The sequence below is a fragment of the Diadema antillarum genome, unplaced genomic scaffold, assembly GCF_040938485.1.
Source record: "Diadema antillarum isolate AM-2024a unplaced genomic scaffold, OU_Dant_1.0 scf00000076, whole genome shotgun sequence".
In the NCBI taxonomy this organism is placed as follows: domain Eukaryota; kingdom Metazoa; phylum Echinodermata; class Echinoidea; order Diadematoida; family Diadematidae; genus Diadema; species Diadema antillarum.
In genome coordinates, this window is record NW_027270965.1 from 157,880 (window position 1) to 182,772 (window position 24,893).

Consider the following 24,893-nt stretch of genomic DNA (forward strand, 5'->3'; position numbering starts at 1 on the left):
GTATGGCCCTATATAACACAATCGATGTACTATAATCAATCATAAAACATCATGTAGCGACCTTGTTTGGGTAAGATATGCTCCAAGACTGGAATACTTAGGACTACCTCTTTGGGTCATGTTTCAAAATTTCACTGTTACCCAACTGAAATCATGTGATCACAGTGTTACTTCACACATTTCTTTTAATATGGATAGGTTTCTATTTTAGAGCAAATATTGACAGTTTCTGCAGTCATATGGGAACTACAGATTCACTTTAATACCCTGGTATTACAACAATTCTGTGCCAGTGTTTGGTTATGTGCATCCTACCAGACAATATCTTGTTCTACCCCAGAGTACTTCGATTGGAAGTGTAGGCTTATTAGGGAAATGGTGATGAATAAAAGCAATTAGGATAAGTACAACTGTCAAGGTCCAATAACACTCTTTATAATTTCATTGTAGTAATTGCAATTTTGAGCTGAAATTAATAATAAAATCATATTGACCTGCAGTATATGAGAGAAAATCTCATTAAGGCTACAACTTTTGATATCCACCAAGTTGGAAATTTAATTGACACTTAACAAAATCATGCATGGCAATTTCGTACACAGGATAAGTAACATATGGGACATAAGTTTTCTGTGTGCATTATGCATTGAATGATATGTGAAACAATAATTTTGTAATAAAGTATCAATTCTGATAACTTATTACAAAAACTATAAGGAGAAAGGCATACCTGCCTCAACAGTTTCTATATTTTGTTTGTAAAATATTTGATTTAGTGAAAGATTACTGAGCACTTACAATGCAATAGGCTTTGTAATATTGTCTTTTTTTTTCATGATCAGCTGGTATGGTGTGACTTTCATATGGCAGAGAAGCATAAATTGCATCTACGCGTAAATGAAAAATAATGGTGTCTTTCATTGACTATGTAAAGCGCTCAATAGCTAAGAACTAAGGAACAGGTTATTTTAAGTGAAGTAAAATAACTTCAGCAACTCAATGCTTTCTTCACCAGCAACACGATACAGACATGGTAAATATTTTCCTTTATATTTCTACTGTGGATTATGGGATGTAAAAAAAAATGACACAATGTTCACACATACTTTGCACTATAAATAATCACAACTATTCAGAAAAAAAGCATGTCTGTTTCAGCAATGTATTTGAATTTCACAAATACAGTAGTTGTGATTACTATGTCCACACACATTAAAAAAAAAATCCTTTTTTTTTTTTGGCATCGGAATTCAAATCACACCCAAAAATAATGATGACTTATGGGGGCTGTGTGAACAGGCCTTCAGTGAAAATGGGCACCACTCCACAGGAAGGCCAAGGTGACATAACGCCAGTGATTAGGGGGATTATGTACTGGGTATTCTTTGACAATTCATTTCCAGACATCTTGCGCCAATATTGGCTACCAAAGCACTTCAACAGTGAGTGCTAATCAGTACCATAAGTACAGTACGGGTTGAAACCTGGAGGTAGAAAGATACCTCCATAGTTTTAGAATGGAAATGTCTTTCCTGTACATATAGCTGCATCAGAATTTGCACTGGTGTGTGTCTCGCAGGCAAGATAAGATATACAGTGACAACTGTGTCATTGTAATCTCAGAGTGTTTCCGACATTCTGCAAGGTGCCATGGACTGATATCATGCTTTACAGGAAGTGCATTCTGCGTGCATTTGGAATGGTCACAGTACACTATCAAAGGATTATACTATAAGAGTCATTCCATGACTAGAATTTACATCTGAACTAAATTTCACTAAACCTTCAGGGCATTGATCCTTTATTATTGTCATTTTATGCATTTAAAATGACTTTGTAACTTAACACCTCTTGACATTCCTATTTGAAGTTACAGTCAGAAAATATAATTTACATTTTTACCACTTTGTTTCAATGGAATTACCTGAATCTGTAATTCCTAGATGCTTCTGACCTAAGCAAATTCCTACAGGACATTCCTGGATGAAAATTTCCACTGAAAATCATAAATGCCACTTTCTGCTGAATATCAGAGATATATCATGGCAGTAATTAGGATCCTAGCCAAAATGTGACCAGCAAACAATCAATAATTCATGTAATTTACCTCTGAGGCCAAGTACCAACACAATCCATTAAAGGGATGGTATAGTACATGGTATTGGTCAAGGTAAGGATTCAGATTTTAACTTTTGGTGAGATATACTTAGTAACCATTTTATGAAGTATTAAAGAGCATACAATTCTAAGAGGAATTCAATGTTTATTTGATGAAAATCTGTTTTGAAATGGCTAAGATATCCAAAAACAAAGTAAAACAAAGCAATACTAATAAAAGGTGGGTCCCACATTTTATCAGGATCGCTTTGTTTTTGGATATCTCAGCCATTTCATACCCAATTTTCATCAAATAAACTTATAATTCCTCGTAGAATTGTACGCTCTTCCATATTTCATCAGAATTTTCCCATGTCTCAAAAACTCATCATCAAAAATCATTGCAAACCTGAAGCCTCATCTCCATCGAAACTGTACTATCCCTTTAAGCAGTTTTCCCCCTTAAAAGGACTGTACAGTACAGGTTGAGATGAGGATTCAGGTTTATAACATAAAGTGAGATAATCAGAAACAAATGAAATATGAAAGAACATGTAATTTTAAGAAGGATTCAAAGTTCATTTGATGAAAATTTGTTTTCAAATGTCTGAGATATCCAAAAGAGTGATAGGCCACGCCTTTTATTAGGATCTCTTTGTTTGACCTTGTTTTTGGATATCTCAGCCATTTCAAAACCGATTTTCATCAAATAAATATTTGATTCCACTTAGAACTGCATGCTCTTTGACACTTCATAGAGTGGTTTCTGAATATCTCGCAAAACGTTCCTCACCTCAACCAGACCTGTACAGTCCCTCTCATTTATGAATAAAATATGTGATATGGACAGACAGATGGATGGCTGGACAAACAAACAACCAAAAGATATAACGAAATAAAAATGATATCTGAATTTTGCTTTGCTGGCAAGTCACTATAAAGCCCCCAACAGAGACAGCCTGATAGCATTTTCAACAAGAAAAGCACTCTGAGAGCGCAGACCTCCGCCAAGCAGCTACTTTCTACCGATGATCTTGCTCTTCCAGTGCATATGAAAGAATCTTCAGATTACTGAAGGAGGCAGACTAACCAGTTACCTGAAGAAGAGATCAGTGATTTCCACCCATATGTATGCATGCTGAAAAATCACCCAATTTCCCAATATAGAAGCCTTTGTTACGTCATAAACCCTCAGCTGCAGGGCCCGCCTCGCCCTAGCAGAAACTAGAGCACGCACTTTAGCGGGCACATGCAAACCTCAAATACGCGCAGCCTGAACTCCCAAGTTCATCGACCCTACCTGCCAAAATAATCCTTCACAAATTCCCCCAAAATTCTCGGATCACTACCAAAATTTAATCATCTCTTACTTGTATCATTCTAAACCCTTCCTGCAAGTTTCACCCAAATCCGTTTACTACTTTTTGAGTTATTTTGCAAACGGACAAACTAACTTACAAACGAACACACAAACCAACAGTAAAGAAAACATAACCTCCTCCCTTGGCGGAGGTAATAAGAATGATAGAACTTTGCTTTGCTGGCAAGTCATTACATAGCCCCCCAACAGAGACAGCCTGACAGCATTTTCAATGGTGATTCATACCAAAAGATGGGAATACATCAAAACATAGTCTGTTGATTTCAGAGTGACTTTCAAATCCTCGCTGTCCGTATAGCTTTCTCCCTCTATATGGCTATCCATCTACCCTTTGGTTGCAATATATGTATTCATGTCAGCTTGTTTCACGACATGATATGGTTCTTTCATTTTGTTTTATATCGATTTGTAATTTACTTCATTATTCGCTGTCATATGTATTTTCTGAGGGTCTGAAGCTTTGTTTTTAGTGGGACCCTCCATTTCCATTCCCATCCTTAATTAATCATTGATTAATTGAGTATGCATGTGTACTTTTAAAAATACAATTGTGTTTTCTTCAATTGTTACTCATTTTCACATGTACTTTGTTAATTCACTTTTTTTTTCAATTAATACAAGTATCTTCTTCTTATACATTGTATATCATTATAATTTCTCTGTTTATTTGATGGAAATGAAAATTTGAATCTTGAATCTTGAATCTAGAAATGGTTTCAAGACTTGATACAGTTTCAAGATGTGATAATATGGTTTCAAAGGCAGACACCCCGACATGAATGACACCTCAAAAAAATGTAAAATGGCCATACATCTGAAATTTTCATATCAATTTTAAACTTTGCCAGCATGCCACATTTTAACAACTGTCATCCCACTTTAACCCTTTTTTGTGCCAGTAACTTAGGACATTGTGCACAGTGAGTGAATGTAGCATAGGAAAGTTTGAAGAAAACCAGACAATCTCCAGATTTAAAAGTTGTGAATTTTATCAAGTTTTGGTGTGCACTGCCACGCCTGGATGAGAAGAAAAGATTACAACATTTCCTGACATCAATCATGTACAATTATAAAAAGAATATGGTTCAAACCGAAAATCATCATATCTTCACTTTTCTAGCCACATGAAACAGCTCTTGACTTACCTCTTTCAGAAAGCAGCTGGGGAATAATGATACAATATAGTATGTACCCTTAACATATGTTTTAGTAACAACAAGCCAAGGGAAAGTACTGTAAAATGAGGAATGTTCACAAGCATTTTAATTTTGCAAATTTCGCGAGAGCAAAGATTCGCGAATCTTGCGAGAACCAAGATTCGCAAAATTAAAATGCACATAAAAGTTATTGCCTACACTATATGCATTGAATGTTAGAGGCAACTCACGAAAATTTCACGCTGCGAAAAAGGCCGTTGGCTCCAATTCGCGAAAATGTCATCCCGCAAAAATATTGTGTTTTACAGTATACTTTTTGTGCTTTCTTTATATGTGACCCTGCACCTCAAAACAAACAAAAAGTCGCCAGACATGAATTTTTAGTTAAGACCATATTCTGAAAGAGCAGACTTTAAGCTTTAAAATGATGTATAACTCAAATCAAATGGACTCTCCTAACCTACCTAAATATTGGAAAGAAAGCACAAACTCAGGAAAAGTGTGAACTGAGAAAAGAGGCTCTGAAGTACAGTGTCTATTCAAGCGCTTAATCTTTACCAAACCGTGCTGGCTGTGCGATGAATGGGACAAAAACAGGACCACCAGAGTAACAACAATGAAGAGATTATCAGATTAAACTGAAATTAAGCATGCCTCATTAACACATTCTGTCCATAATTAATGCCAACTTTCAAAGCAGTAGCTCTGTCCTTTCAAAAGTTATTAGAGTTGAAAGTGAAGAGTGTGGACAAGGTTTTTGAGAAATGAAAAAGGGATTCTAAAGACACCTAATCACACTATCCTACCAAAAAATGTTCGAGATAAACTGCTAAAAAAAACACACTTTCCTGCCCGTTTTATGATACCAAATTTTAGCATAATGTAAAAGAAGACCCGCTCTTTCAGAAAATATGAAAAAGTCAAGTTCGGCTAGGTTGACCCATTTCACTTATTTTCAGTCCTCACGCAAAATCAGTGTGTGCGACTTTATGTTCGTTTTGAGGTGCACAGTCACATATCATCATGCTGCAGGGACATCACAAACTGTCATAAACTCATCCAGCAATGGCTGCACCAAAACTTTAAAAACTCAAATCTTCTGAATGGATTGCCCTTATTTTCCTAAAACTTTGCTGATGTGTTCAAGTAAAAAGTCATGCATTCTCTCAATCCACATGTATGTTTAGCTTTCATTCCCCTCAAGTCGAACAGTCCAATAATAGCAGACAGCTGCTTCCTTGATTGTACATTTTATGGCCTCTCCTTCAAAAACCTATGCCATGAACTTTCTATCTTTACCAGGGCTGGCGGAAGAGGGGTGGGGGGGGGGGGGGGTGCACGGAGGCTCACGCCCCCTCCCCCCCCCCCCCCACTTTTTTTGCACAATACATAGAATAAATAGTGGTTTGGGCCCCAACTTTTTTCACCTTGGAAGTGGCCCCAGAAAAACAAACAAACAAACAAACAAACAAACAAACATAGAATGTGGTTAGGCTTGCGACGTTTGCCAGCCGGTATATATAATTATCACAATTTGGAAACAACATTATGCTGTTCTTCAGCCTTCCTTGCCTCAAGACTGCAACATTGCCTATGTACAAATCCTCGGATAATGCACAACAAGAGTTTGCTGGATTAATTATTATGAAAGCAAATGAAGGAATGGGATTTCTGTCTCAGTTGACTTGGTGGGGGATGCATCAGTTGTTTTTTTTAGCATACCACGAAAACATTAAAGGGAACGCAAACCCAAAGAGCAACATGGATTGAGTGAAAGCAGCAATATTAGTAGAACACATCAGTGAAAGTTTGAAGAAAATCGCACGATCGATGCAAAAGTTATGAATTTTTAAAGTTTTGGTGTTGGAACCACTGGATGAGGAGACTACTAGAGGTTATGACATATGAGTGGACCATAATATAAAGAAAATATAAAGAAAGTTTCACAAAAATTCACTTTTCATGAAAATTACAAATTACCTCAACTTGATACTGACATAATGTTAAGGGTAGCAATTATTCCCCCTGCTTTCTGAAAGCGGTTAGTCAAGTGCTCTTTCATAATGCTAGAAAAGTGAATTTTTGTTGAATTTCCTATATATTTTCTTTGTATTGTTGTCCACTCATACGTCATGACCTCTAGTAGTCTCCTCATCCGGCGGTTCCAACACCAAAACTTTAAAAATTCATAACGTTTGCATCGATTGTCCGATTTTCCTCAAACTTTTACGGATGTGTTTTACTAATGTTGCTGCTTTTACTCAATCCACATTGCTCTTTGGGTATGCGTTCCCTTCAATAACTGTAAAAAAGAATACCAACATTTTTCTGAAATGTCATCAAATGGATTATGAAAAAATATTTGTACATAGATGTGTCTGTAATATATCAAATTGGGTGTGTCAAAGGCCAATCTAGATACTTGTTGTATTTAATCTTTATCTGAAATTTGATGTTCTTTTATATATAAGAAACAGTGAGTGCAGACATACCTCAGCTTCTCTCACACTGCCCAGCATATGCAGCTTCTGCCATCCATTTGGGTCATATTCATCCCAGTTTTGCAGAAATTGAGACTTTTTCCCTCTTGATGTCCTTTCCACATCTACTTCATCACTATCCCAGTATGCGTCATTGAGGGCAGTGTTCTCTTTTTGAGTTCTATGTTCCATGGGGAGCCTGTCTCTATGACCTGTTTCCCGGGGTCTGCCCCTCTCCGCCTTTCTCCACTCGACATCAGGGCCATTGTTGCCACCCACGTCATCGTCATCGCCATCGTCGTCGGAACCATCGGGCTCCTTGCCCACGGAAGAGGAAACCCGGACTTCCCCAGCATTGTCGCCGGTTAGATCGCTGGCCTGCTCGATCAGGTCGTCGTCGGAGAAGTTACTGGAGGATGCAGAGTACGAATCCTCTGTCCTCTCTTGTTTGGACACGCTCTTGTTCGCTTCAAACACAAGACCTGCACAAGGATGACAAAATTTGAGACAAGTACAGTATTGGAAACAAAACATTTGCAGCTGGGAAAAGTACCTTCACAATCTTTGGAATGGAAGCATTAAAGAAGCATTTATATATTCATGTAAATGTAGGTATTGTCTCAGTGACATTTCAGCAGACAAATGAAAGTCACACAAAATACAACTACATCATGAAGCCACAAAATTTAAAGTGGACCATAGCTAAGCAACCCTGTGCTGTAGCCCTTTCATAACAATACTGATGATGATAACATAAACTGTAACATGCAGAATGGCACGATATGTCACAACAACTGGTTTGTCGACATGGGTTTGAGTTTTGTGATGGTGTATAAAGTGGTATGAGTTTGCTAGCTTGAGTAGTAGTTGTTGTTCTTTGCTTGTGTGTGTGTACGTATGTAATTTGATGTGAAACAGAATTGCATTTTTTTAAATCCTCCATGGTTTTCTTTATTCTCCATACACTATACATATCTAGATAGGACTGAATTTCTTAGGTGATTTTCATAAACTTTATATAGTTGGATCTGTGGAATTGGTAGGTCTCATTCATGAGACACCGAAGAGAGGTCCCTCTGCTGAAACTCACAATCTTCCATACCTTACCTTGACAAATCCATGAAAAAAAAAATCATGATTCATTCATATTGATGCATAAAACTATTGTATCAGCAACTCCTTTAATCCACTTTACAATACATATAAGAGAACAGAAAAAATAGAAAGTTCACAAAAAAAAAAACCAACCCCCAACACACACGCAATCCACAATGCAATTACGAAGAATCTGCATTTCTGCCATATCTTTTTATTGAAATTGAGATGTTTCTTTTTGATTATTCATCTAGATCTGATCAGTTTCATCATAATGATTTATACTCTATCATAATGTTTCATTATCACACATATTCTTCAACTAATTATTATGCATATAAATTTATTAATCCACGCAATGTAAGTTATTGTAACATGATTAACATCATTGTCTCATTCCTCACTCTGATACTCACTAAATATCCTCACATTCTTCTCCAACGTCCACATCTTAAGTCATGAGTATACAACAGCCAGAAGGTATATGCACCATCATATATTTGTTGTTTTTTCAATCCAAATTCCAATGAATTAAAAATTTTATTCAACTCTATCAAAATAAAATACACGTTCCAGCTAGATGTCAATCAATCATAAGATGTTTTGATATTCATGAGTGTATAGCACAGATCTAGAGAACAGAATCACCGTTTCTTTCCACAAATATTTTCGACGGGGAAGACCCCACCCGCGGTATGTTGGGGTCGAGGAGGGAGGCTGAGTTGGGGAAAGGCAGCGCGATGGCGAGTATGGTACGTGGCCGCGAACCCAACCCGCTCGTTTTCAGCTCGCATACAATGAAGCTAGACGTCTCGGATATTTACTACTGGAAATTAGCCTTGACAAAACTATATTCTTCATACTTAGCGAAAACTTATAACATCTCACATCACGTCATTCACTAATGAAATAATTAAGCAGACGACACTTACCTCCATTTTGACGCGTTTCATCGTTTGCCTGCAGACGATGCTTCAAAACTTTTTGCTGAATATTCAAAACTTCAAAGTGATCCAGCGAGGCATGACCGTAATCCCAATCTTCATTGTACCACACGACCAATAGCAGAGCGAAAGTGCACCCTGCGAACAGAACGAAAGTCCAAAGACGAGGCATTCGGCACCACATTTCTGTTTTCCCGCTGAAATTGAAGCTTTTATTTCAATGAGGCATCCTCCTCGATGCACACACGCTCAATACTGTTAAAGCAGTACTGTAAGTCGCTTTGGGAGAAAGTTTTGCAGGTAAGTTTCCTCTTTCCATGTTTTCGTCAGAATGCTAGTTCGGCTTCTTCCGTAATACTTGTCTACTGAGCAAACTATTGCGGGAAGTCGCCAGACGCACAACGCAACGCAACGGATGCAACAAATTCTCCACTGTGGACTTGGCGATACGATCGCCCCGTACCGATATTCCATTGCCAGGTCATCTCCCCATGGTAACGTAAAGTAGGTTGCGCGTTCTCTCTGCTCCACAGGGAGGCATTTTTCATTTCTACTACCAAAACTTTCCGGCGCAAAGTCTATGGCATTTGCCGGTAGGAACGATCTTTAGCAGGTCAGTCGCAGAGATGTAAAGCCCGTAAATGGAGGAAAAGGAAAAAGAAAAGTTTTAAAAGAACGAATCTCTTGAAAAAGTTGAAGATCAAACATATCTTTTGACTGATGTTGACTTATCGTGCCCTCTGTGGTAGTGACGATTGCAGGCAGGTTTGACTAGAAAAAAAAAAGCAAATACTTTTTGTCTTCATGCACGGCAGGGGATATGTATAAAGTATGTTTACGTCAATTATACCTATCAACCCACTGCATTATGCCAACTCGATTTCGACACTGCCTTCTTCAGCTTTCGAATTATTTTCTGCACGCAATGAGTGTAATGAAAAAATAACCACAAGCTGAGGTGTATGCAAGGGTAGTAAAAATATTGTACGTAACATTAGATAATAAGCTATGGACATTGAATAATAAGCTATAGGAAATGGTATGAACATAATGAATTGGATGTTGTTTCGACATAAAAGTTTTGGAACATATTTGGCGATTACAAAACATAAAACGAGCAGATATATCAAAGCAGACGTGAATGTGGTTGACATATAAGAACATAATGGAAGAATGTTCTGAAACTGTATTATGCTGAAAACACTTTCTGTCCATTGTTCATCATTACGGGATACTAAGAGTGATATGATCACATGACCCTGTCGCTTCTTTCAGCAACAGTCACCTACATTTAATATAATTATATATATATATATATATATATATATATATATATATATATATATATATATATACATATATATAATATATGAATATATTTATATAATATATGATATGTAAATATATATATATAATATATATAAGTATATATATATATATATATATATATTCATGTATATATATATATATATCATCTTTGGTTGGCTGAAAAACTAACATAATGTCTGAGTTTGAAGAAGGGGAGGTGGGGGTTGAGAAAGAATTTGTACACTTTCAGCACCTTCTTAAATGGCTATGACACAGTGAAGTTGATACTAAATACATAGTATCGAAGTTTGATCGCAAAAGCCGGGGTGCAATACCATTTTCACCAAGTTGTTGTTGTTCTGGGGTGTTTTTTTTTCCGAGAGTGAGCAAAATAACAAGGCAATATGCAAACCAAGAAGAAGGTGAAAGAGGAAGATAATAAGGAAGGAGATGCAGAAGTGGAAGATGACAGAAGGGAAGAAGGGAAGAAAAAAGGGACAAGAGAAAAATTAGACAAAAAAGAGTAGGAGAACCAGAAAGAAAAAAGACAAAAGAAATGAAGAATATGAAAAGGCAATGTCTAAGAGAGAAAAAATAAAGAAGCAGGAGAAGCAGAAAGGAACACCAGGAAGGAAGAGAAGAAGAGAAGAAGAAGAAGAAAGAAGATGACGAATCCTTGTGGCTTGTGAGCAAAAGCCCTCTTGAAATCACAGCGAAATATAGTTCGTTTCTCAAATTAAAACTATCTACCCCATGTTAGATAAGAACACGATATCATTGCCGATAATTTGAAATTTTCAACGTGTCAGTATGTAAAACCGGATGTCGAAGGAAAAAGTTTGTGCGTGGAATAGACGTTCCTCACGAGGGAATTTCGAAAGGCGAGTTTTCTCGCATGAGACGCAGTGCTCAAAACTCAACTTGTCTTCGGCGATTTCGCTGTATGTTTCGAGGTACTAGAGGGCGGTATAGCACTATCGAAATGTCCACCATTGAGATCTACGCATGTCATACATCATGACAAGATTTCTGGTCAGAGACTTTTCTAACGAGTCCATGGCTGAAAGAATAATCTATGGGAGAGAAAAAATAATATATGGAGGAGAGAAAAATAACCTATGAAAGAGAGAGGGGAAGAGAAATAAGACAACGAATCGAACAAGATGTTATCGATACTAAGTTATTGCATGCTTGCCTTTTCGGGAAACAAAGAAATCAAAGCGAAAACTTATGCATCACAAATGCATTTTGATGTTTGAAACACAGGTTAGGAAATGAAAAGGTTGTGGTGTGGCCTGTGCACTGATTACTGACCGTCAATCAAAATATTATTACGGTGATCGCGCGTGAAGTTTTCCCAGCAGTGTTAAACGCCAAGTTTATTCAGGTTCATGAAATTCTTCCGTCGAGTTACTTTCATTGCTACTGATTAACATATTGCCATATATCGACGTAAAATGTCATGTTTGTTTCCTTGTCTGCTTGTTTATTTCGTAGTCAAGGGATGACGTTTGAACAAAATGTCTATGCTTCACCCGTGATGTCATAATTGACCATGGTATAAGGATCGTTGATGTCGTGAGTGGTTTTGATTATCAAGTGTTATTTGGACGGAAAGGACGTCCAAGAGGACTGGAGAAGCCTGGCACCCGAGTGGAGATCTTTAAAGACAGCTAGCTATAATACAGCTCCATAAGATTAAAAAGGATGACAATACCGTGCAGTATACACTGCCGCAGTATTGCTTTTATTGCAGTAGTAGAAGTAGCATAATTAGTTATAGCAGCAGCAGCAATAGTAGTAGTAGCTGTGTACTTTTACACAATCTAAAAATAATTTAATGTTGATATGTTTCTACTTCTTGTCTACAAAAAAAAGAAGAAAAATTATCTCACTCAAATCCAGATTTGGAAAGCTCCTGTTTCGTTTATGCAGCCCCTTGATCTGCATAGAAACTCTCGTCGCCAACTACCTGGCCTTGCATTTTTGATCTTCTTTCAGTTCCGCCATTCCGACATCAAAACTCAATTGACAATGTCCGTCTGCACAAGAAAGAATTATTAAAACAGCGCCATCACTAGACCGAGGAGTCACCAATGGCATCAAAACACAAAACCCGAACAGTACATGTACGTGTAATCGTTGATGCTTGTGTACACGTGACTGTGCGTTGTGAGAAATTCGATGTAGGCCTACTACCTTTCAAAGCAAAGAAACTGTAGACAGAAAGACGCCCGCAGTCATGATGTTTATTGCTGTATTTATCATGGTTTTCATACTGCCAATGTGATTATCATTCATATTATTATTATTATTATTATTATTATTATTATTATTATTATTATTATCATTATTATTATTATCATCATCATCATCATCATCATCATCATCATCATCATCATTACCAGCATCATCATTACTCTGTATTCATTGGCCAGGAATGTAGTCCACTCTACCACATCATGCAAAGAGATACCAGACACAAGTGCAGACACACGCTCAAAAACATTTGTTGATATATATATGTATATATATATATATATATATATATATATACATATGTAATATATATACATATATTATATGCATATATGATATACTATAATATGATATATAAATGAATATATAGTATATATGAATATATCACTCTCTATCTATCTATCGATAAGTTTAATAATAATAATAATAATAATAATAATAATAATAATAATAATAATAATAATAATAATAATAATAATAATAATGAAGTCTTGTATAGCGCCGGTATCCGCCAAGTCAGGCGCTCATGGCGCTTGCTCCAAAATATACATAATTCAGCTTAAATTTCTTGGGTGCACCGCTTGTGATATGACAGTTAAAATAAAAAGAAATAGTACCAGGAAGTAATTGTCTCCAAATGTGTAAACATACATTCTTACACATTGGCTAGTTTTTCAATTTGAAGAGATGGGTCTTGAGGGCTGTTTTAAAAGATTCTGTGGTAAGAGCTCTGCGGATAGACTGTGGAAGGCCATTCCATATCTTTGCAGCAGCCACGCGGAATGAACGAGCTCCCCAAGAGTTGTGTGCTCTGTGTTCCACCAGCAGGTACTTGTCCGCAGAACGTAGATTTTCTCTTGCTTGGACATATGGCTCTAGTAGATCACATATATATGATGGAGAACTGCCATTCAGTTACACATAAGATCATGCATGTTGGCCTAAAATATAGAAATATATGTATGGATAGATAGATAGAGAGAGAGGGAGGAAAGGTGAATTCTGATCTATTTTCTCCCTTCTTTTTGTTCAGATCTGGCAAGACTGGCGACCATGATTGCGGCTATACATAGATATATTTCCATTCAATCTCTGACATTGTCTGACTCGAAATGCTGGGACTTCCCTTTAACAAAGGTAGCAGCACAATAATGGGGGAAATTAATTTACGGGAGATAATTCTGAAAGGCAAAGTATTCGATAGCCTCCCTTCTCCACCATCCTTTACCCCCCCCCCCCCACACACACACACAAACATACATACACACACCCCATCCGCCTAGAGATCTATAAATATTACATAGGATAGCTCAGGGTCACCGCCTGTTCATTTTGTCGAGCTCGGTGTGAAAAAGGGAAAAAATGTTCCGCGGCCGAAGGCGACGGGAATCGCATTGGTCTTGATTAATCCCTTCAGGGCCACGATCTCGAAAATTGCACATGGAGGTGATGCTGACGGTTATCATAGAGTTAAGAAGACAGATTTGTGCGGTAAAATTGCTCATAGGAATGTGCTTATCACATAGCGAATCGGTAGACATCATGGGCATAGTATAAAAAGCTAGTACATAATAGGGATGCCGACACAGCGGCACAAAAATTAAATGGACTAAAAGTATAAGGATAACTGGATTGATAATTTAATTCTCATTTGCAGGTTGCGCAGATATCAGCAAACCACAATCCACCATGTTTGATTATGAATGTTTTGCTCTCGTCGAATAGCTAATTGCCAGTGTGGTGTTCAGATGTGATTTATTTCTATCTCCTTCCTTTTTTTTTATGACATGTAAAAGTGGAAAATGTCCATGAATGAAAACTCAGCTCATCAAAAATGGGAGGGGAAAAAACACGGGGCGAATGCATTTGTGACCGTAAAAAGAACGAAAAAGTATAGGTGTACCAGTCAACACTGTAAATAAGATCTGTAATATAATAGCGATGAAATTTACCAACAATAGCAATATGAACTTGATTGTGTGATCTGACGTATTACCTCATAAAAGTAACACCACAGGTAATAATATAGGCCTACTTACTATGTATATTTAAAACCAGTGTCACTTCTATGCTATTATTGCCATCACTATAGATACCTTATTATCATCATTTTCAGTATCATCCAAGAATTACAGAGTGACGGCGTGTCTGCAAATCGAACGTTTTCGTGTGGATAACCTCTACCGCAGTAATATGTCCCAGAAAGAGGCACAAAGAGACAGACAGACAGACAGACAGACAGACAGAAAATAACTCTGCATTGAGAGACAATATTCAGCATACAGAATGTTTGTAAGTTCGAATAATACGTGGAAAGTTGGTTAGAATCGTACAGATAGATTCTAACATCTCTACGGGTAGAACTCGACCCATCGTCAATCGTACTAACGTGTTTATGCCGCCGCCATCAGCAGCAGTGCACTATCAGTGCGTCGCCATGACAACACGACGCAACGCACGGGGTGCGGCATTGCAGTGTAACGCAGATTTCACTGTACTTCAGTGCTGCTACACGCCAGCGATTTTTTCATTATTATCACCATTATTCCCTTTTGAATCACAGACAAACGTGCGCGCACACCACCTCGGAAGCCTTTTGTGACGTCCGTCAAAAAAAAAAAAAAAAAAAAAAAATCACAATATGGTTCGTTCCGGGAGAGTCACAGGATAAAAATCGTTTCCAAAAAAGTACTTCATATTCGCGTGCAGCCACTCTGCATGACGCGAACTTTCTGGCGGATCACTGATCCACAGAGAAAAAATTATCAAAGTATAGGGAAAAGAGACAAGGAAAGGCTTTGTATACTCAGTCAGCTCTGGAGGCAGTGTGAATTTGGTATTCAATCAAGAACATACACGCTTGCTGCATCTGATAAAGTGAGGCAAAACGTGTCCATGCATTTACAGAGTGTCTAATCCCATTCACTTGGAGGAAAAAAAAAACCCTCAAAAACTGTAACCAATTTTATCTTGATAACAGTATGAATTACCAAATCTAGTGTTTATGCATATAGAGCACACAGTGCAGAGCAACGGACGTCGCGACTTACAGCGAAACTTGAGTTGAAGGACAAAGTATGTTGTGACCAATCGAGCGCAGAATCACAGTCAGTGTCAAAATAAAATGTAGCTTTTATGCTGTGGTTTCAGCCGTTAGGCGTAAATTGCTGTTTGTTTCTTTTAACACTCATAATGGGTATGTAAGCAGATGCACAGGGAATGTCTGCCGCACGGCGGAGTTCGAGGTGCACTGCGTTCCGATCCTCCACAACTAATTACTTGTTAACGTTTTAACTGCAAAGGCACATCAGAAGGTGGTAAAACCGTCTAAACATGCTAAATGAATATTCTAATTTTGTTCGCGCCATTTTTTCCCGGTGTATTGCGACTAAAGGAGATACAAAAATAGCCATGTAGCTAAACTCATGTGATGTAAGAGAGTGAGAGAGGCTAATTTTGTTTGTTCTGAGTGGGAGGTGGGCATAATTATTTCGCAGGGGGAAAGTAACAGATGCCAATTTGCCGTGACTGCGTCACCTTCAGAGTATAGAGGAATTGTGGATACAATGTACAATGAAGGCAGTAGTTATTCAAGTTCATGAAATTCTTCCGTCGAGATGTTCTCATTACAACTGATTGAATCAGTTGCAAAGGCAGTAGTTTGTGTCTTTTTTTGTTTAAACTGTGAAGTTAATCTGTACAAATTGTGTATATGTCAACCAGTGATAAACAGGATAAAATAACGGTAGGGTGTAATGCCACAAAATTAGGAAACAGGTGTGTGTGTATAAAGATGGGTGAAAGTATCATTGTTAATAAAGAAATAATTATTGTTATTGATATTGATAATTTTTGCAGCCGTACAAGTTGGAATTCCAATCAGTCGGGGCCCACGTACCACATTCGGAATTCAGAAGTTCAGAATAGACACACGCTCCATTGTTTGATGACCACGAGGATCGCCAGCCCGGCTCACGCCAGCGGTTGTCGTCTGCATCACCCGGAAGCCTCGAGCTGTGACGAACCTGCGCCGCCCGCGATGGCGTTCAGTCCGCCGCAGCTCATCAACTTCATCCCGTCTGCACCGCGTTGCCCTGGACAACGACAGCTCTGGACCCGTGCACAGGTGTGGCAGACAGGGCTTGCTCGAAAGTTTTGTTGTAGATTGCATGTTATTATGCACACACATCGGTTATAAGATCGGTGTGGCATTTAACTGAGAGGTTGCCTGCAATTGCATACGATTTTTTTTCCACTATAATCTTTGAATTGATACAAATTGACTTTTTTCTAGTTCGATTTCAATAAATTATTGATTATTCAGCTGACACAGTTTGACTACCCGGTTGATTCTGTCCCTACGCGACGTTCCGTAGTTCTTAGAGACGCGTAGGTAAACTGCAATTCTGTGACAGTCAGCACGCCGTGTAAAAAATTACACAACAGTAGAACTTAGTTTCAGGAGGGAGGGGCTGCAGCTCCCTGTACTTTGGTAACACACGATGAAGTGTTATGACGGAGGAGGCGGGGGGGGGGGGTACAAATCACTAGAAAACACGTGACTTTCCGAGAGTTCTGCTCTGGAATTTCTTCCCCGGGGAAGTCGGAAATTAAGCACCATGAGCACACATACCCACACCCACACACACACACCCACACACACACACACACACACACACACACACACACACAGCAACAACACCACCACCAACAATAAAAGAAAATTGGTTAATGACCATTATCATTGTTATCACAAGAAGTTTTGCTGTTGTTGTTTTTTGCCAAAACTACAATGATTTATTACTGATAAGACCGTATATTTTGTACCGAGAATGAAACCTTTAAACGCGACCGACACGTGGAGATACAAAATAATGATCATGAAATCAGTGAGTATAACGTTTGACATTCTGAATACGGCTCAAAAGTTTATTTGTATTTACACTTCTAAATACTGATAAAACATTGAAGAGTAGCACTTACTTCTCCGTGTATGCACGCAAAGACAGCCACGTCGATGGATAAAAAAGAAAAAGAAAACGACAAAAAACATTTTTTTGTCATAAAAATCGAAGAAGTTATTTTTAAGTGAGCGCTGAAACACGCGAATGAGGATACTTATACGTGCAGAACCAAACTATCAAGAACCTGGCGTTTTCAGCATTTTCTTTTGCAACTGTTAAAAGTGAAGCGCGTCTTTGCATTACTTTGCTGTGGCAAGACTACGTATATGATCGAGTCAGTTACTATAAATAGTAACTGTCGAATTATTGTTGTGACATATCAAGCGAAGTCTTATGCTTACGTAATACATCATTTCCGAGTATTACACGAACTGTCGTTGATACATGTCCAATTTGCATACATCTGGCGTATATATGTAGTCAGATCTGGGGCATCTACAGTGGATTTGTATGAGGGGAAGCAGCGAAATGAAATGTTCATGATCTGCATGCACACACACAAAAAAAACTCAGCATTTACAACGCAAGTAGACGATTCAGATACACTAAGCAGATCGATTGACATAACCGTCGAGCTGGCGTGTACTGATTTGCTGATGCTGAACATGCTGAATGCTTCCAGTTATGAATTGAGCACACGTCACATCAAAACGATTAACCTTTTCAACGCCACGACAAAGACGCTGTTTCTTTGGTGGTTACTATAATATCGTGGCCACATATAGTACCGTTTTCGCATGTTGTTTGCTGCTCTATTTAAGGCTTTCACTACACGTGAAACAAATGAACAAACAAACAAACAAAAATCTGTGAAGTTTCATCCACTGGAATTTCATTCAGTTGACATTGATTTGTGTTAACAATCATATGACATTTTAAGCGCTCGTTATAGCACTATTCATACTACAAATTATTTGAATAAGGCTTTTTGCGACATTTTTGCAATCTAACAAGAAGGCGTCAGACACTTGATCTATCGGAAAAAAAAACACAATTCAAGGTAACATAGTGAAGTATAAATTTGAGGAACAATACCTAATCTAGCATTAAATTCCTCATTTTGAGGCACATGACGGATTTTGATTTGATTTGATTTATTGGTTGCTAAATCATCACATTTACGCCCCTATTATGATTATGAGGTAAAATACAGGGGGCATGATTCTTTTGTGTACAATGATGAATCGAGATAAGCTGAAGCAATTACATTAAAACAGTGAAAGGCTACAGCTTGATGTGCTTGCAGCCCTTGTATAACTATTTGATTAAGTTACGTGGATTATTATTTGTCTAATCATGGATAAAGAAGGAGAATCCACATTCCCCCCTTTTTCAGCAAAAGATCTCGTATTGCCGAACACTTACAACGAAATTATTCAAACCGTCCACTATTTATGTCAGTTGTTACAGACTTATCGTGATGAAACTCCGTTCACATTGAAATTGAACTGACCACGAGTAATTTAACAAAATAATAACATGCACACATTAACACAATATGTCACACAGCCCTTTTTGTCATTTGCGAACACGCGTTTGTTGAAGGTATACTTTTATGTACATGCTTCCCAAAAGTGCATTGTTTGTGCTTTTCCGCTTCATGAAATGCTTTTTGGTGTAAAATGCATCAGCCCACACAAGAAAGAACTACACCCAACTACTTTAAGAACTGCTCAAGTCAAATTCACCCTTCGCTCTTCGCTTCACCCTGGCGCCCGATACGCACCAAGAACGATTGTTAAGTAAATTACGCACAGGCACATTTTTGAATGAATTGGTCTTATCCCGAGCCTCCTCACTTTGACGTACCAAAGATATCAAAATAAAACGTTAAGAAAGTCACATCAAGGTGAAGCATTCTACCTTCATAAGACCAATTTAGTTTCGGTCCATGGGGGTAATTTCCTCTACAAATTACACCCCATTTGGAGGCTGGACATGCTTTCTCTGACATTGAGAGGGATTGCATCTATTTCGGCGAAGATTCAGAAATCACGAACATGTACAACTTTTGGGGGTTAAACCACGGTCTCTATAGCTTCACAAGACTTCTTAACAGGGTTTGATCAGACCCCCCCCCCCCCATCCTTGTAGATTGTAGGACTGACGTGATATGCATTGGTTTTCTGAAATATAGATTAATGTTTTACTGTAAGCCCGTTTTCTCATTTTGAATACGTATGTCTACAGAGAATTACTGACAGGTGCGAGAACTCCACTCTCTCACACAGGTTCGCTATCCACACGCGTGCCCTGATCGGATATCGAGAAAACTGGCGCTCATCTGCTCATTATAAGGGGCTGACTGCTTTCGTGCTTTCTACACGCCTGACAGCATGGTCTTGTCGTCATGGACTATTAGTTTAATAGCCTTCCTCTTTCCAGGAAAGCACGACATCACTCTCACGTAACAAAAGAACAGACTCATGGCACCAAATACTGGTGAATATGTGTGTATATATATATTCAGCAGATGCACGGATCATTTCAATCGGCGACTATTTTTGCAGTTATCTATGAGGAGATATGATACAATCATATCTGAATGACACTACGTTTTCTCCTTATCCTTTGGAAAATAATGATAATGGCAATGATAATGATAATGATAATGATAATGATACGATGATGATAATCATCATTTTCATCATCATGATAATAATAATAATAATAATAATAATAACAATAATAATAATAATGATAATAATAGTAATAATATCAATCATCATCATCATCATCATCATCATCATCATAATGATAATGATAAATCAATATGATGATGTGATTATATCTTATCTACCCAGGGTATAGCCTTAAAAGGGTTAATGCCCCTCCCCAAGAGGGCCCTGCATGCCATTATTATCGAATACAAGAGAGACAGTATGAGCAGAACATCTCGTCTTAGGATGAATGCATTGGGCAAGATTCGAATCCCAGACCTTCCATTTACTTCTGTTACTATACCACAGTGCTCCCAAAGGTGTGCAGGACAAAGATACATTCATAACTCCAAGAAAACAAACATTAATTACGATAGAGAATGTCGTGATTAAATCGCTGATTGGTGGCAAAAGAGTGCGTCAGAGTGCATCCAGAATGTTTTGTCTCTCCTGTACACTGAGACCAGAGCTATCCCGAGACATTCGTGACCTTCTGGACTGGCGAATTCTCTCCTGTCCCGGCGTAGGACCTCGAAGGGGTTCGAAGTCGAGTTCGGAGTCGCTCATGCCAGGGCTTACGGTTCTCGAAGGGGAATTTGATGAGTCCAGCTCCCTGTTGGAAATTGCAGAACGGCTGTTGACGACATTTCGGCGGTTGGGCGGAACTCTTCCGCGGTCGCTTCGACCGTCCCCATGCTGCAGTGAAGTTCTCTCGGATGGGATGCTGCCGTAGTCACGTCTCTGTGCGTCCGGACGAATTCGAAAGTCACGAGGATCGACGTTGTTGGCAAAGTCGACAGCGGTCTCTTGGACGTATGTTGTGTTGTTCAGATGGTTCTGAGGACGCTGGCGCTGGACGGGTGGTCCACTCCGGTCAGGAGTGGAAATAGTCCGCGTGAGGAAGAAGTCAGTAGTGGTGTCGCTCCCCCGACGGTCCGGCTGTAGCTGTGCCTCGAGAACGAATCTCTCGGCCGTCCAGCCGTTCGCTTTCAGCTTCCTGTTTCTGACGTACCTCCTGCACCAGCATTCACCTCCTAGAAGAATAATGGCGATCAGAACCACGAGGAAAATGATGACCAGCACGATGACAGACGGTACGATCCAGCCGAAAGCATGGGACGGTTGAGGCAGACCGGTGACTTCAATCATAGCGGTTGCCCGGCTAGACCCGACATCGTTGCTCGCCATGCACTCCACAGCCGCACCATTGTCGCCGGACTCGACGTCAGCAATGGTTATTTGGAACCCCGATGTTGAAACCTTATCTCCAAAATTCGCCAAAGCTTGACCTTTGTAAGTCCAGGAGAAGTTGAAATCTACAGGATAGGAGGACTCGATAAGGCAGGTGATGTTCATTCGCTCACCCCGCCCAGCCGACGGCGATTCCGGCGCAACGACGACGTCCGGAGCATGACGAACGAGGATGAAGCCCGTCGTACAGGAACGCGGCGCACTCAGGGCGGGGCTTTCGGCAATGCACTGGAGCCTGGACAGATGGTCGAGCCTCGAGATGCTGTGGTAGAATTGTGTCACGACGAAGCCATCACGGGCGTGAGTCTGGGGGTCAATGGGGGAGAAGTCCTTGTCGTTACGCCTGCCCCAGTAGAGCTGCAAGAACACGAAACAAAAACAAAAAAGCTTTCTCATAAAGTATTATTTGTAGATAAAAGCGTCTCTTCTCAGTTCCTATAATTCTAAGCTAAAGCATCATAAACACGACCTACCACTACTAAGCGTGTGGATGAGACGGGATAGCCAATACTTGCATATTCCACTCTCCATCCAACGTGGCAACAAACCCGTGTATCTCCAAGATTAGGGTGGAATGTGTTCTTTTAATATCATGATTGTGTAATTTGGGCGCATCACCTCATATATTTCAGTTCTTCTAATGTGAATGATTAGGTGCATTGAAGGTTCATGCAACGTAGGGTCAGAGAAAACCCAGATAGAATAAGTGACTGATGTACAGATGTTTGAGATGCTATTATATGAATATAACTGCATGAGATTTGTCTTTGTTATCAGCTGCTTTGAACACTGAAATAAAATTGTTATGCCATCTTAATTGACATACGTAATATGACAGTCATTGTTCGTAAAGTAAAAAAGGTTAACGATAAAAAGGTAAACAATTTTGTCAACTTTTCTTTAAAAATTGTACGACATGCTAAAGACTGTATTCCCTTACCGTTCTCTCTATCTCCCTGCGCGCTCCCTCTTCCTGCCTTTTTAATTTTTTTCTCTCTCCGTACATCTTTTCCATTTGCTCAAGCCCTATCTATACGTTACCCTGTTCCCCAGGGCATATAATTTTGCCCTCGGCCCCCTTCCCCCACACATCATAATGTATGATATGTCGACAGACAATTTCTCCATTCTTCACCGAGCAAATATCCCGATGCACTATCAGTTGTACCCGACTGTCTGTCTTAAAGGTGGAAATCTTTGCGGGCGTGCCTCTTCGAACAGAAATAAAGAATGACTTATTCTGCATTTTAATGACTTTATTCTACTTCACTCTGTATGGTGGATGGTAAAATTTCATGTCACATTTTCGTTTTCAGCTGAATACTTTATTTTGATAAATTCATGTGAAACATGTATTTTTTACACACGACATGCTATTCCACATATCTGTGTTTGGTAAGAAAACTGTAAGTGATGGGGAAAAATCTAGTCGCGGAAGTAGCATGGCAGATATAAAACAAATCAAAGCAGAGCAGGTTGTTACCGGATGAACCACTGTACCATTCATAACCGTGAAGCGATATTGACACGATAAAATTGTACATCCCCACAAGATGATCACATCTTGTTTTCATGTCTGCACGTTCAAGTTAACACTTTCATTATTCTGCTTCCTCCCGGGCATCGGGAGAGAAAAATTCATGACAATCGCAAATACAATCATAATGCTTTTGTCACGAATCTCGTATTGTCACCGATGAATGGACCACATTCAAAGGTGCACCATTCATTGAACTTGTTTCGCCCCCCTGTGGGCACAATCTGTTTTTCTTCTTTGTTCCCCCCCCCCCAAAAAAAAAACTAGATTGCATTTACGAGCACTGCAAAAGCCATACAATAGTTTGCAGAGATGTCAAGACACGTCTTTCGCTCATTACTGTGTTGTCATTGAATTGTAAGGAAAACAGCGTGAGAAAATATTCGCTTGGTAGGTTTTAAACCTCCTGGTAGCCATTTTGTAATGGCAAAAGAAAACCATGCAGAGAGAAGAGGTGGAAAGCATGCACTTTCGCCACTTCCATTCACACTGACCAGCCCTTCAGTTAATATGCCATCATTCCTTCACGTGAATAAAAATGAACCAATGGAGCATCAATTTACACCTTATTGCTTTTCTTGATACAAGTACAGTACTGTACTAATAACTTAAAACACACACACACACACACACACACACAAATCAATCCCCGGCTTGGCGAAACACTTTCGTTTCCATGTAAAAATCACAGATCACTGTTTCTCTTACTCCACAATATTCCTGCTAAAAACAAACACTGGATTCAGATTGATGTTGATATAAGTGTATTCATATCTAAGCATGCCAATTAATGTGCAGAATTTCGTCAAATATGCAAAAGATAACACTCCTTGTATTATTGGCAATCCTATTCAGTATTAGCCTGTTTTATCTGAAATCATTGCCTAAATGTAATTGAGGTGAATCATATTATTACAATGCAAGCATCTAACTGCCACATTTCGTTTCAATATCTGCTCGATGTTATATCAAACAAAGTATTTTTGTCAAGTGCCAATGATTCGTAATCCGAACTTTCTTGTTAGTTATGATGGCGTTGACTATAGTGATCTTGCATACATTTTGCTTCCATTATGCATCTGCGTACATAAACTTAAATGAACAAAAATACACTATATATATATATATATATATATATATATATCACAGCTTGCAGATAAAAACGCAAACTTCTTATTAAAAGTGGAGAAAAATACGACAAAACGTACTTGTGTTTTCTGTTCGTGCATCATATTATGACGTGCAATTTTGTGTGCATTTCCACCCCATGTCAAAGTTGAGTCAGTCTAAAGAGCCAAATTGTACGAACAAAATCGAAGAAATCGCTCTGATCTCAACTGAAGTTCGTTATTTTGTTTTTGGTTTTTTTCACATTGAGCCAAATTACACAAACAAAATGGAAATATTAAACAAACTTTATCCAACTTTCCCATCTCTGAGATGACATGTAACGAGATTCACATCTTTCGTAAATTTTAGCTGTGTTGCATAGCCTAATTGTGATAAATTGGTTGCAGACAGGGGTTGTAGTTAACCCACCATCGTCTGATTTATACATATATATATATATATATATATATATATATATATATTTCTTTATTTATACATACAAAATATGAATATACTTATGATATATACAACATGTATTATATATCATGCATTTGTGTACGAAGTACTGCAAGAGGTTTGAGGCGGTGAAATTACCTAATTTAATATAGATTTTTTTTTGGTCTAAACAAGTGTCAAATTTTTGTCGGGAT

General features: G+C 38.6%; 1 protein-coding gene across 1 annotated transcript in view; it reads right to left on the bottom strand.

Annotated features, from left to right (window-relative positions):
• LOC139717502 (uronyl 2-sulfotransferase-like) overlaps positions 1 to 9,494 on the bottom strand; it is a 40,592-nt gene extending 31,098 nt beyond the window's left edge. The window contains exons 1-2 of the mRNA XM_071629007.1: positions 9,143 to 9,494; positions 7,128 to 7,597 (exon numbers count right to left, since the gene is read on the bottom strand). Of these exons, the coding sequence (XP_071485108.1) occupies positions 7,128 to 7,597; positions 9,143 to 9,338 (666 nt within the window). The 5' untranslated portion in view covers positions 9,339 to 9,494. The remainder of the gene's footprint in view (positions 1 to 7,127; positions 7,598 to 9,142) is intronic.
• Between the last annotated feature and the right edge of the window lie 15,399 nt (positions 9,495 to 24,893).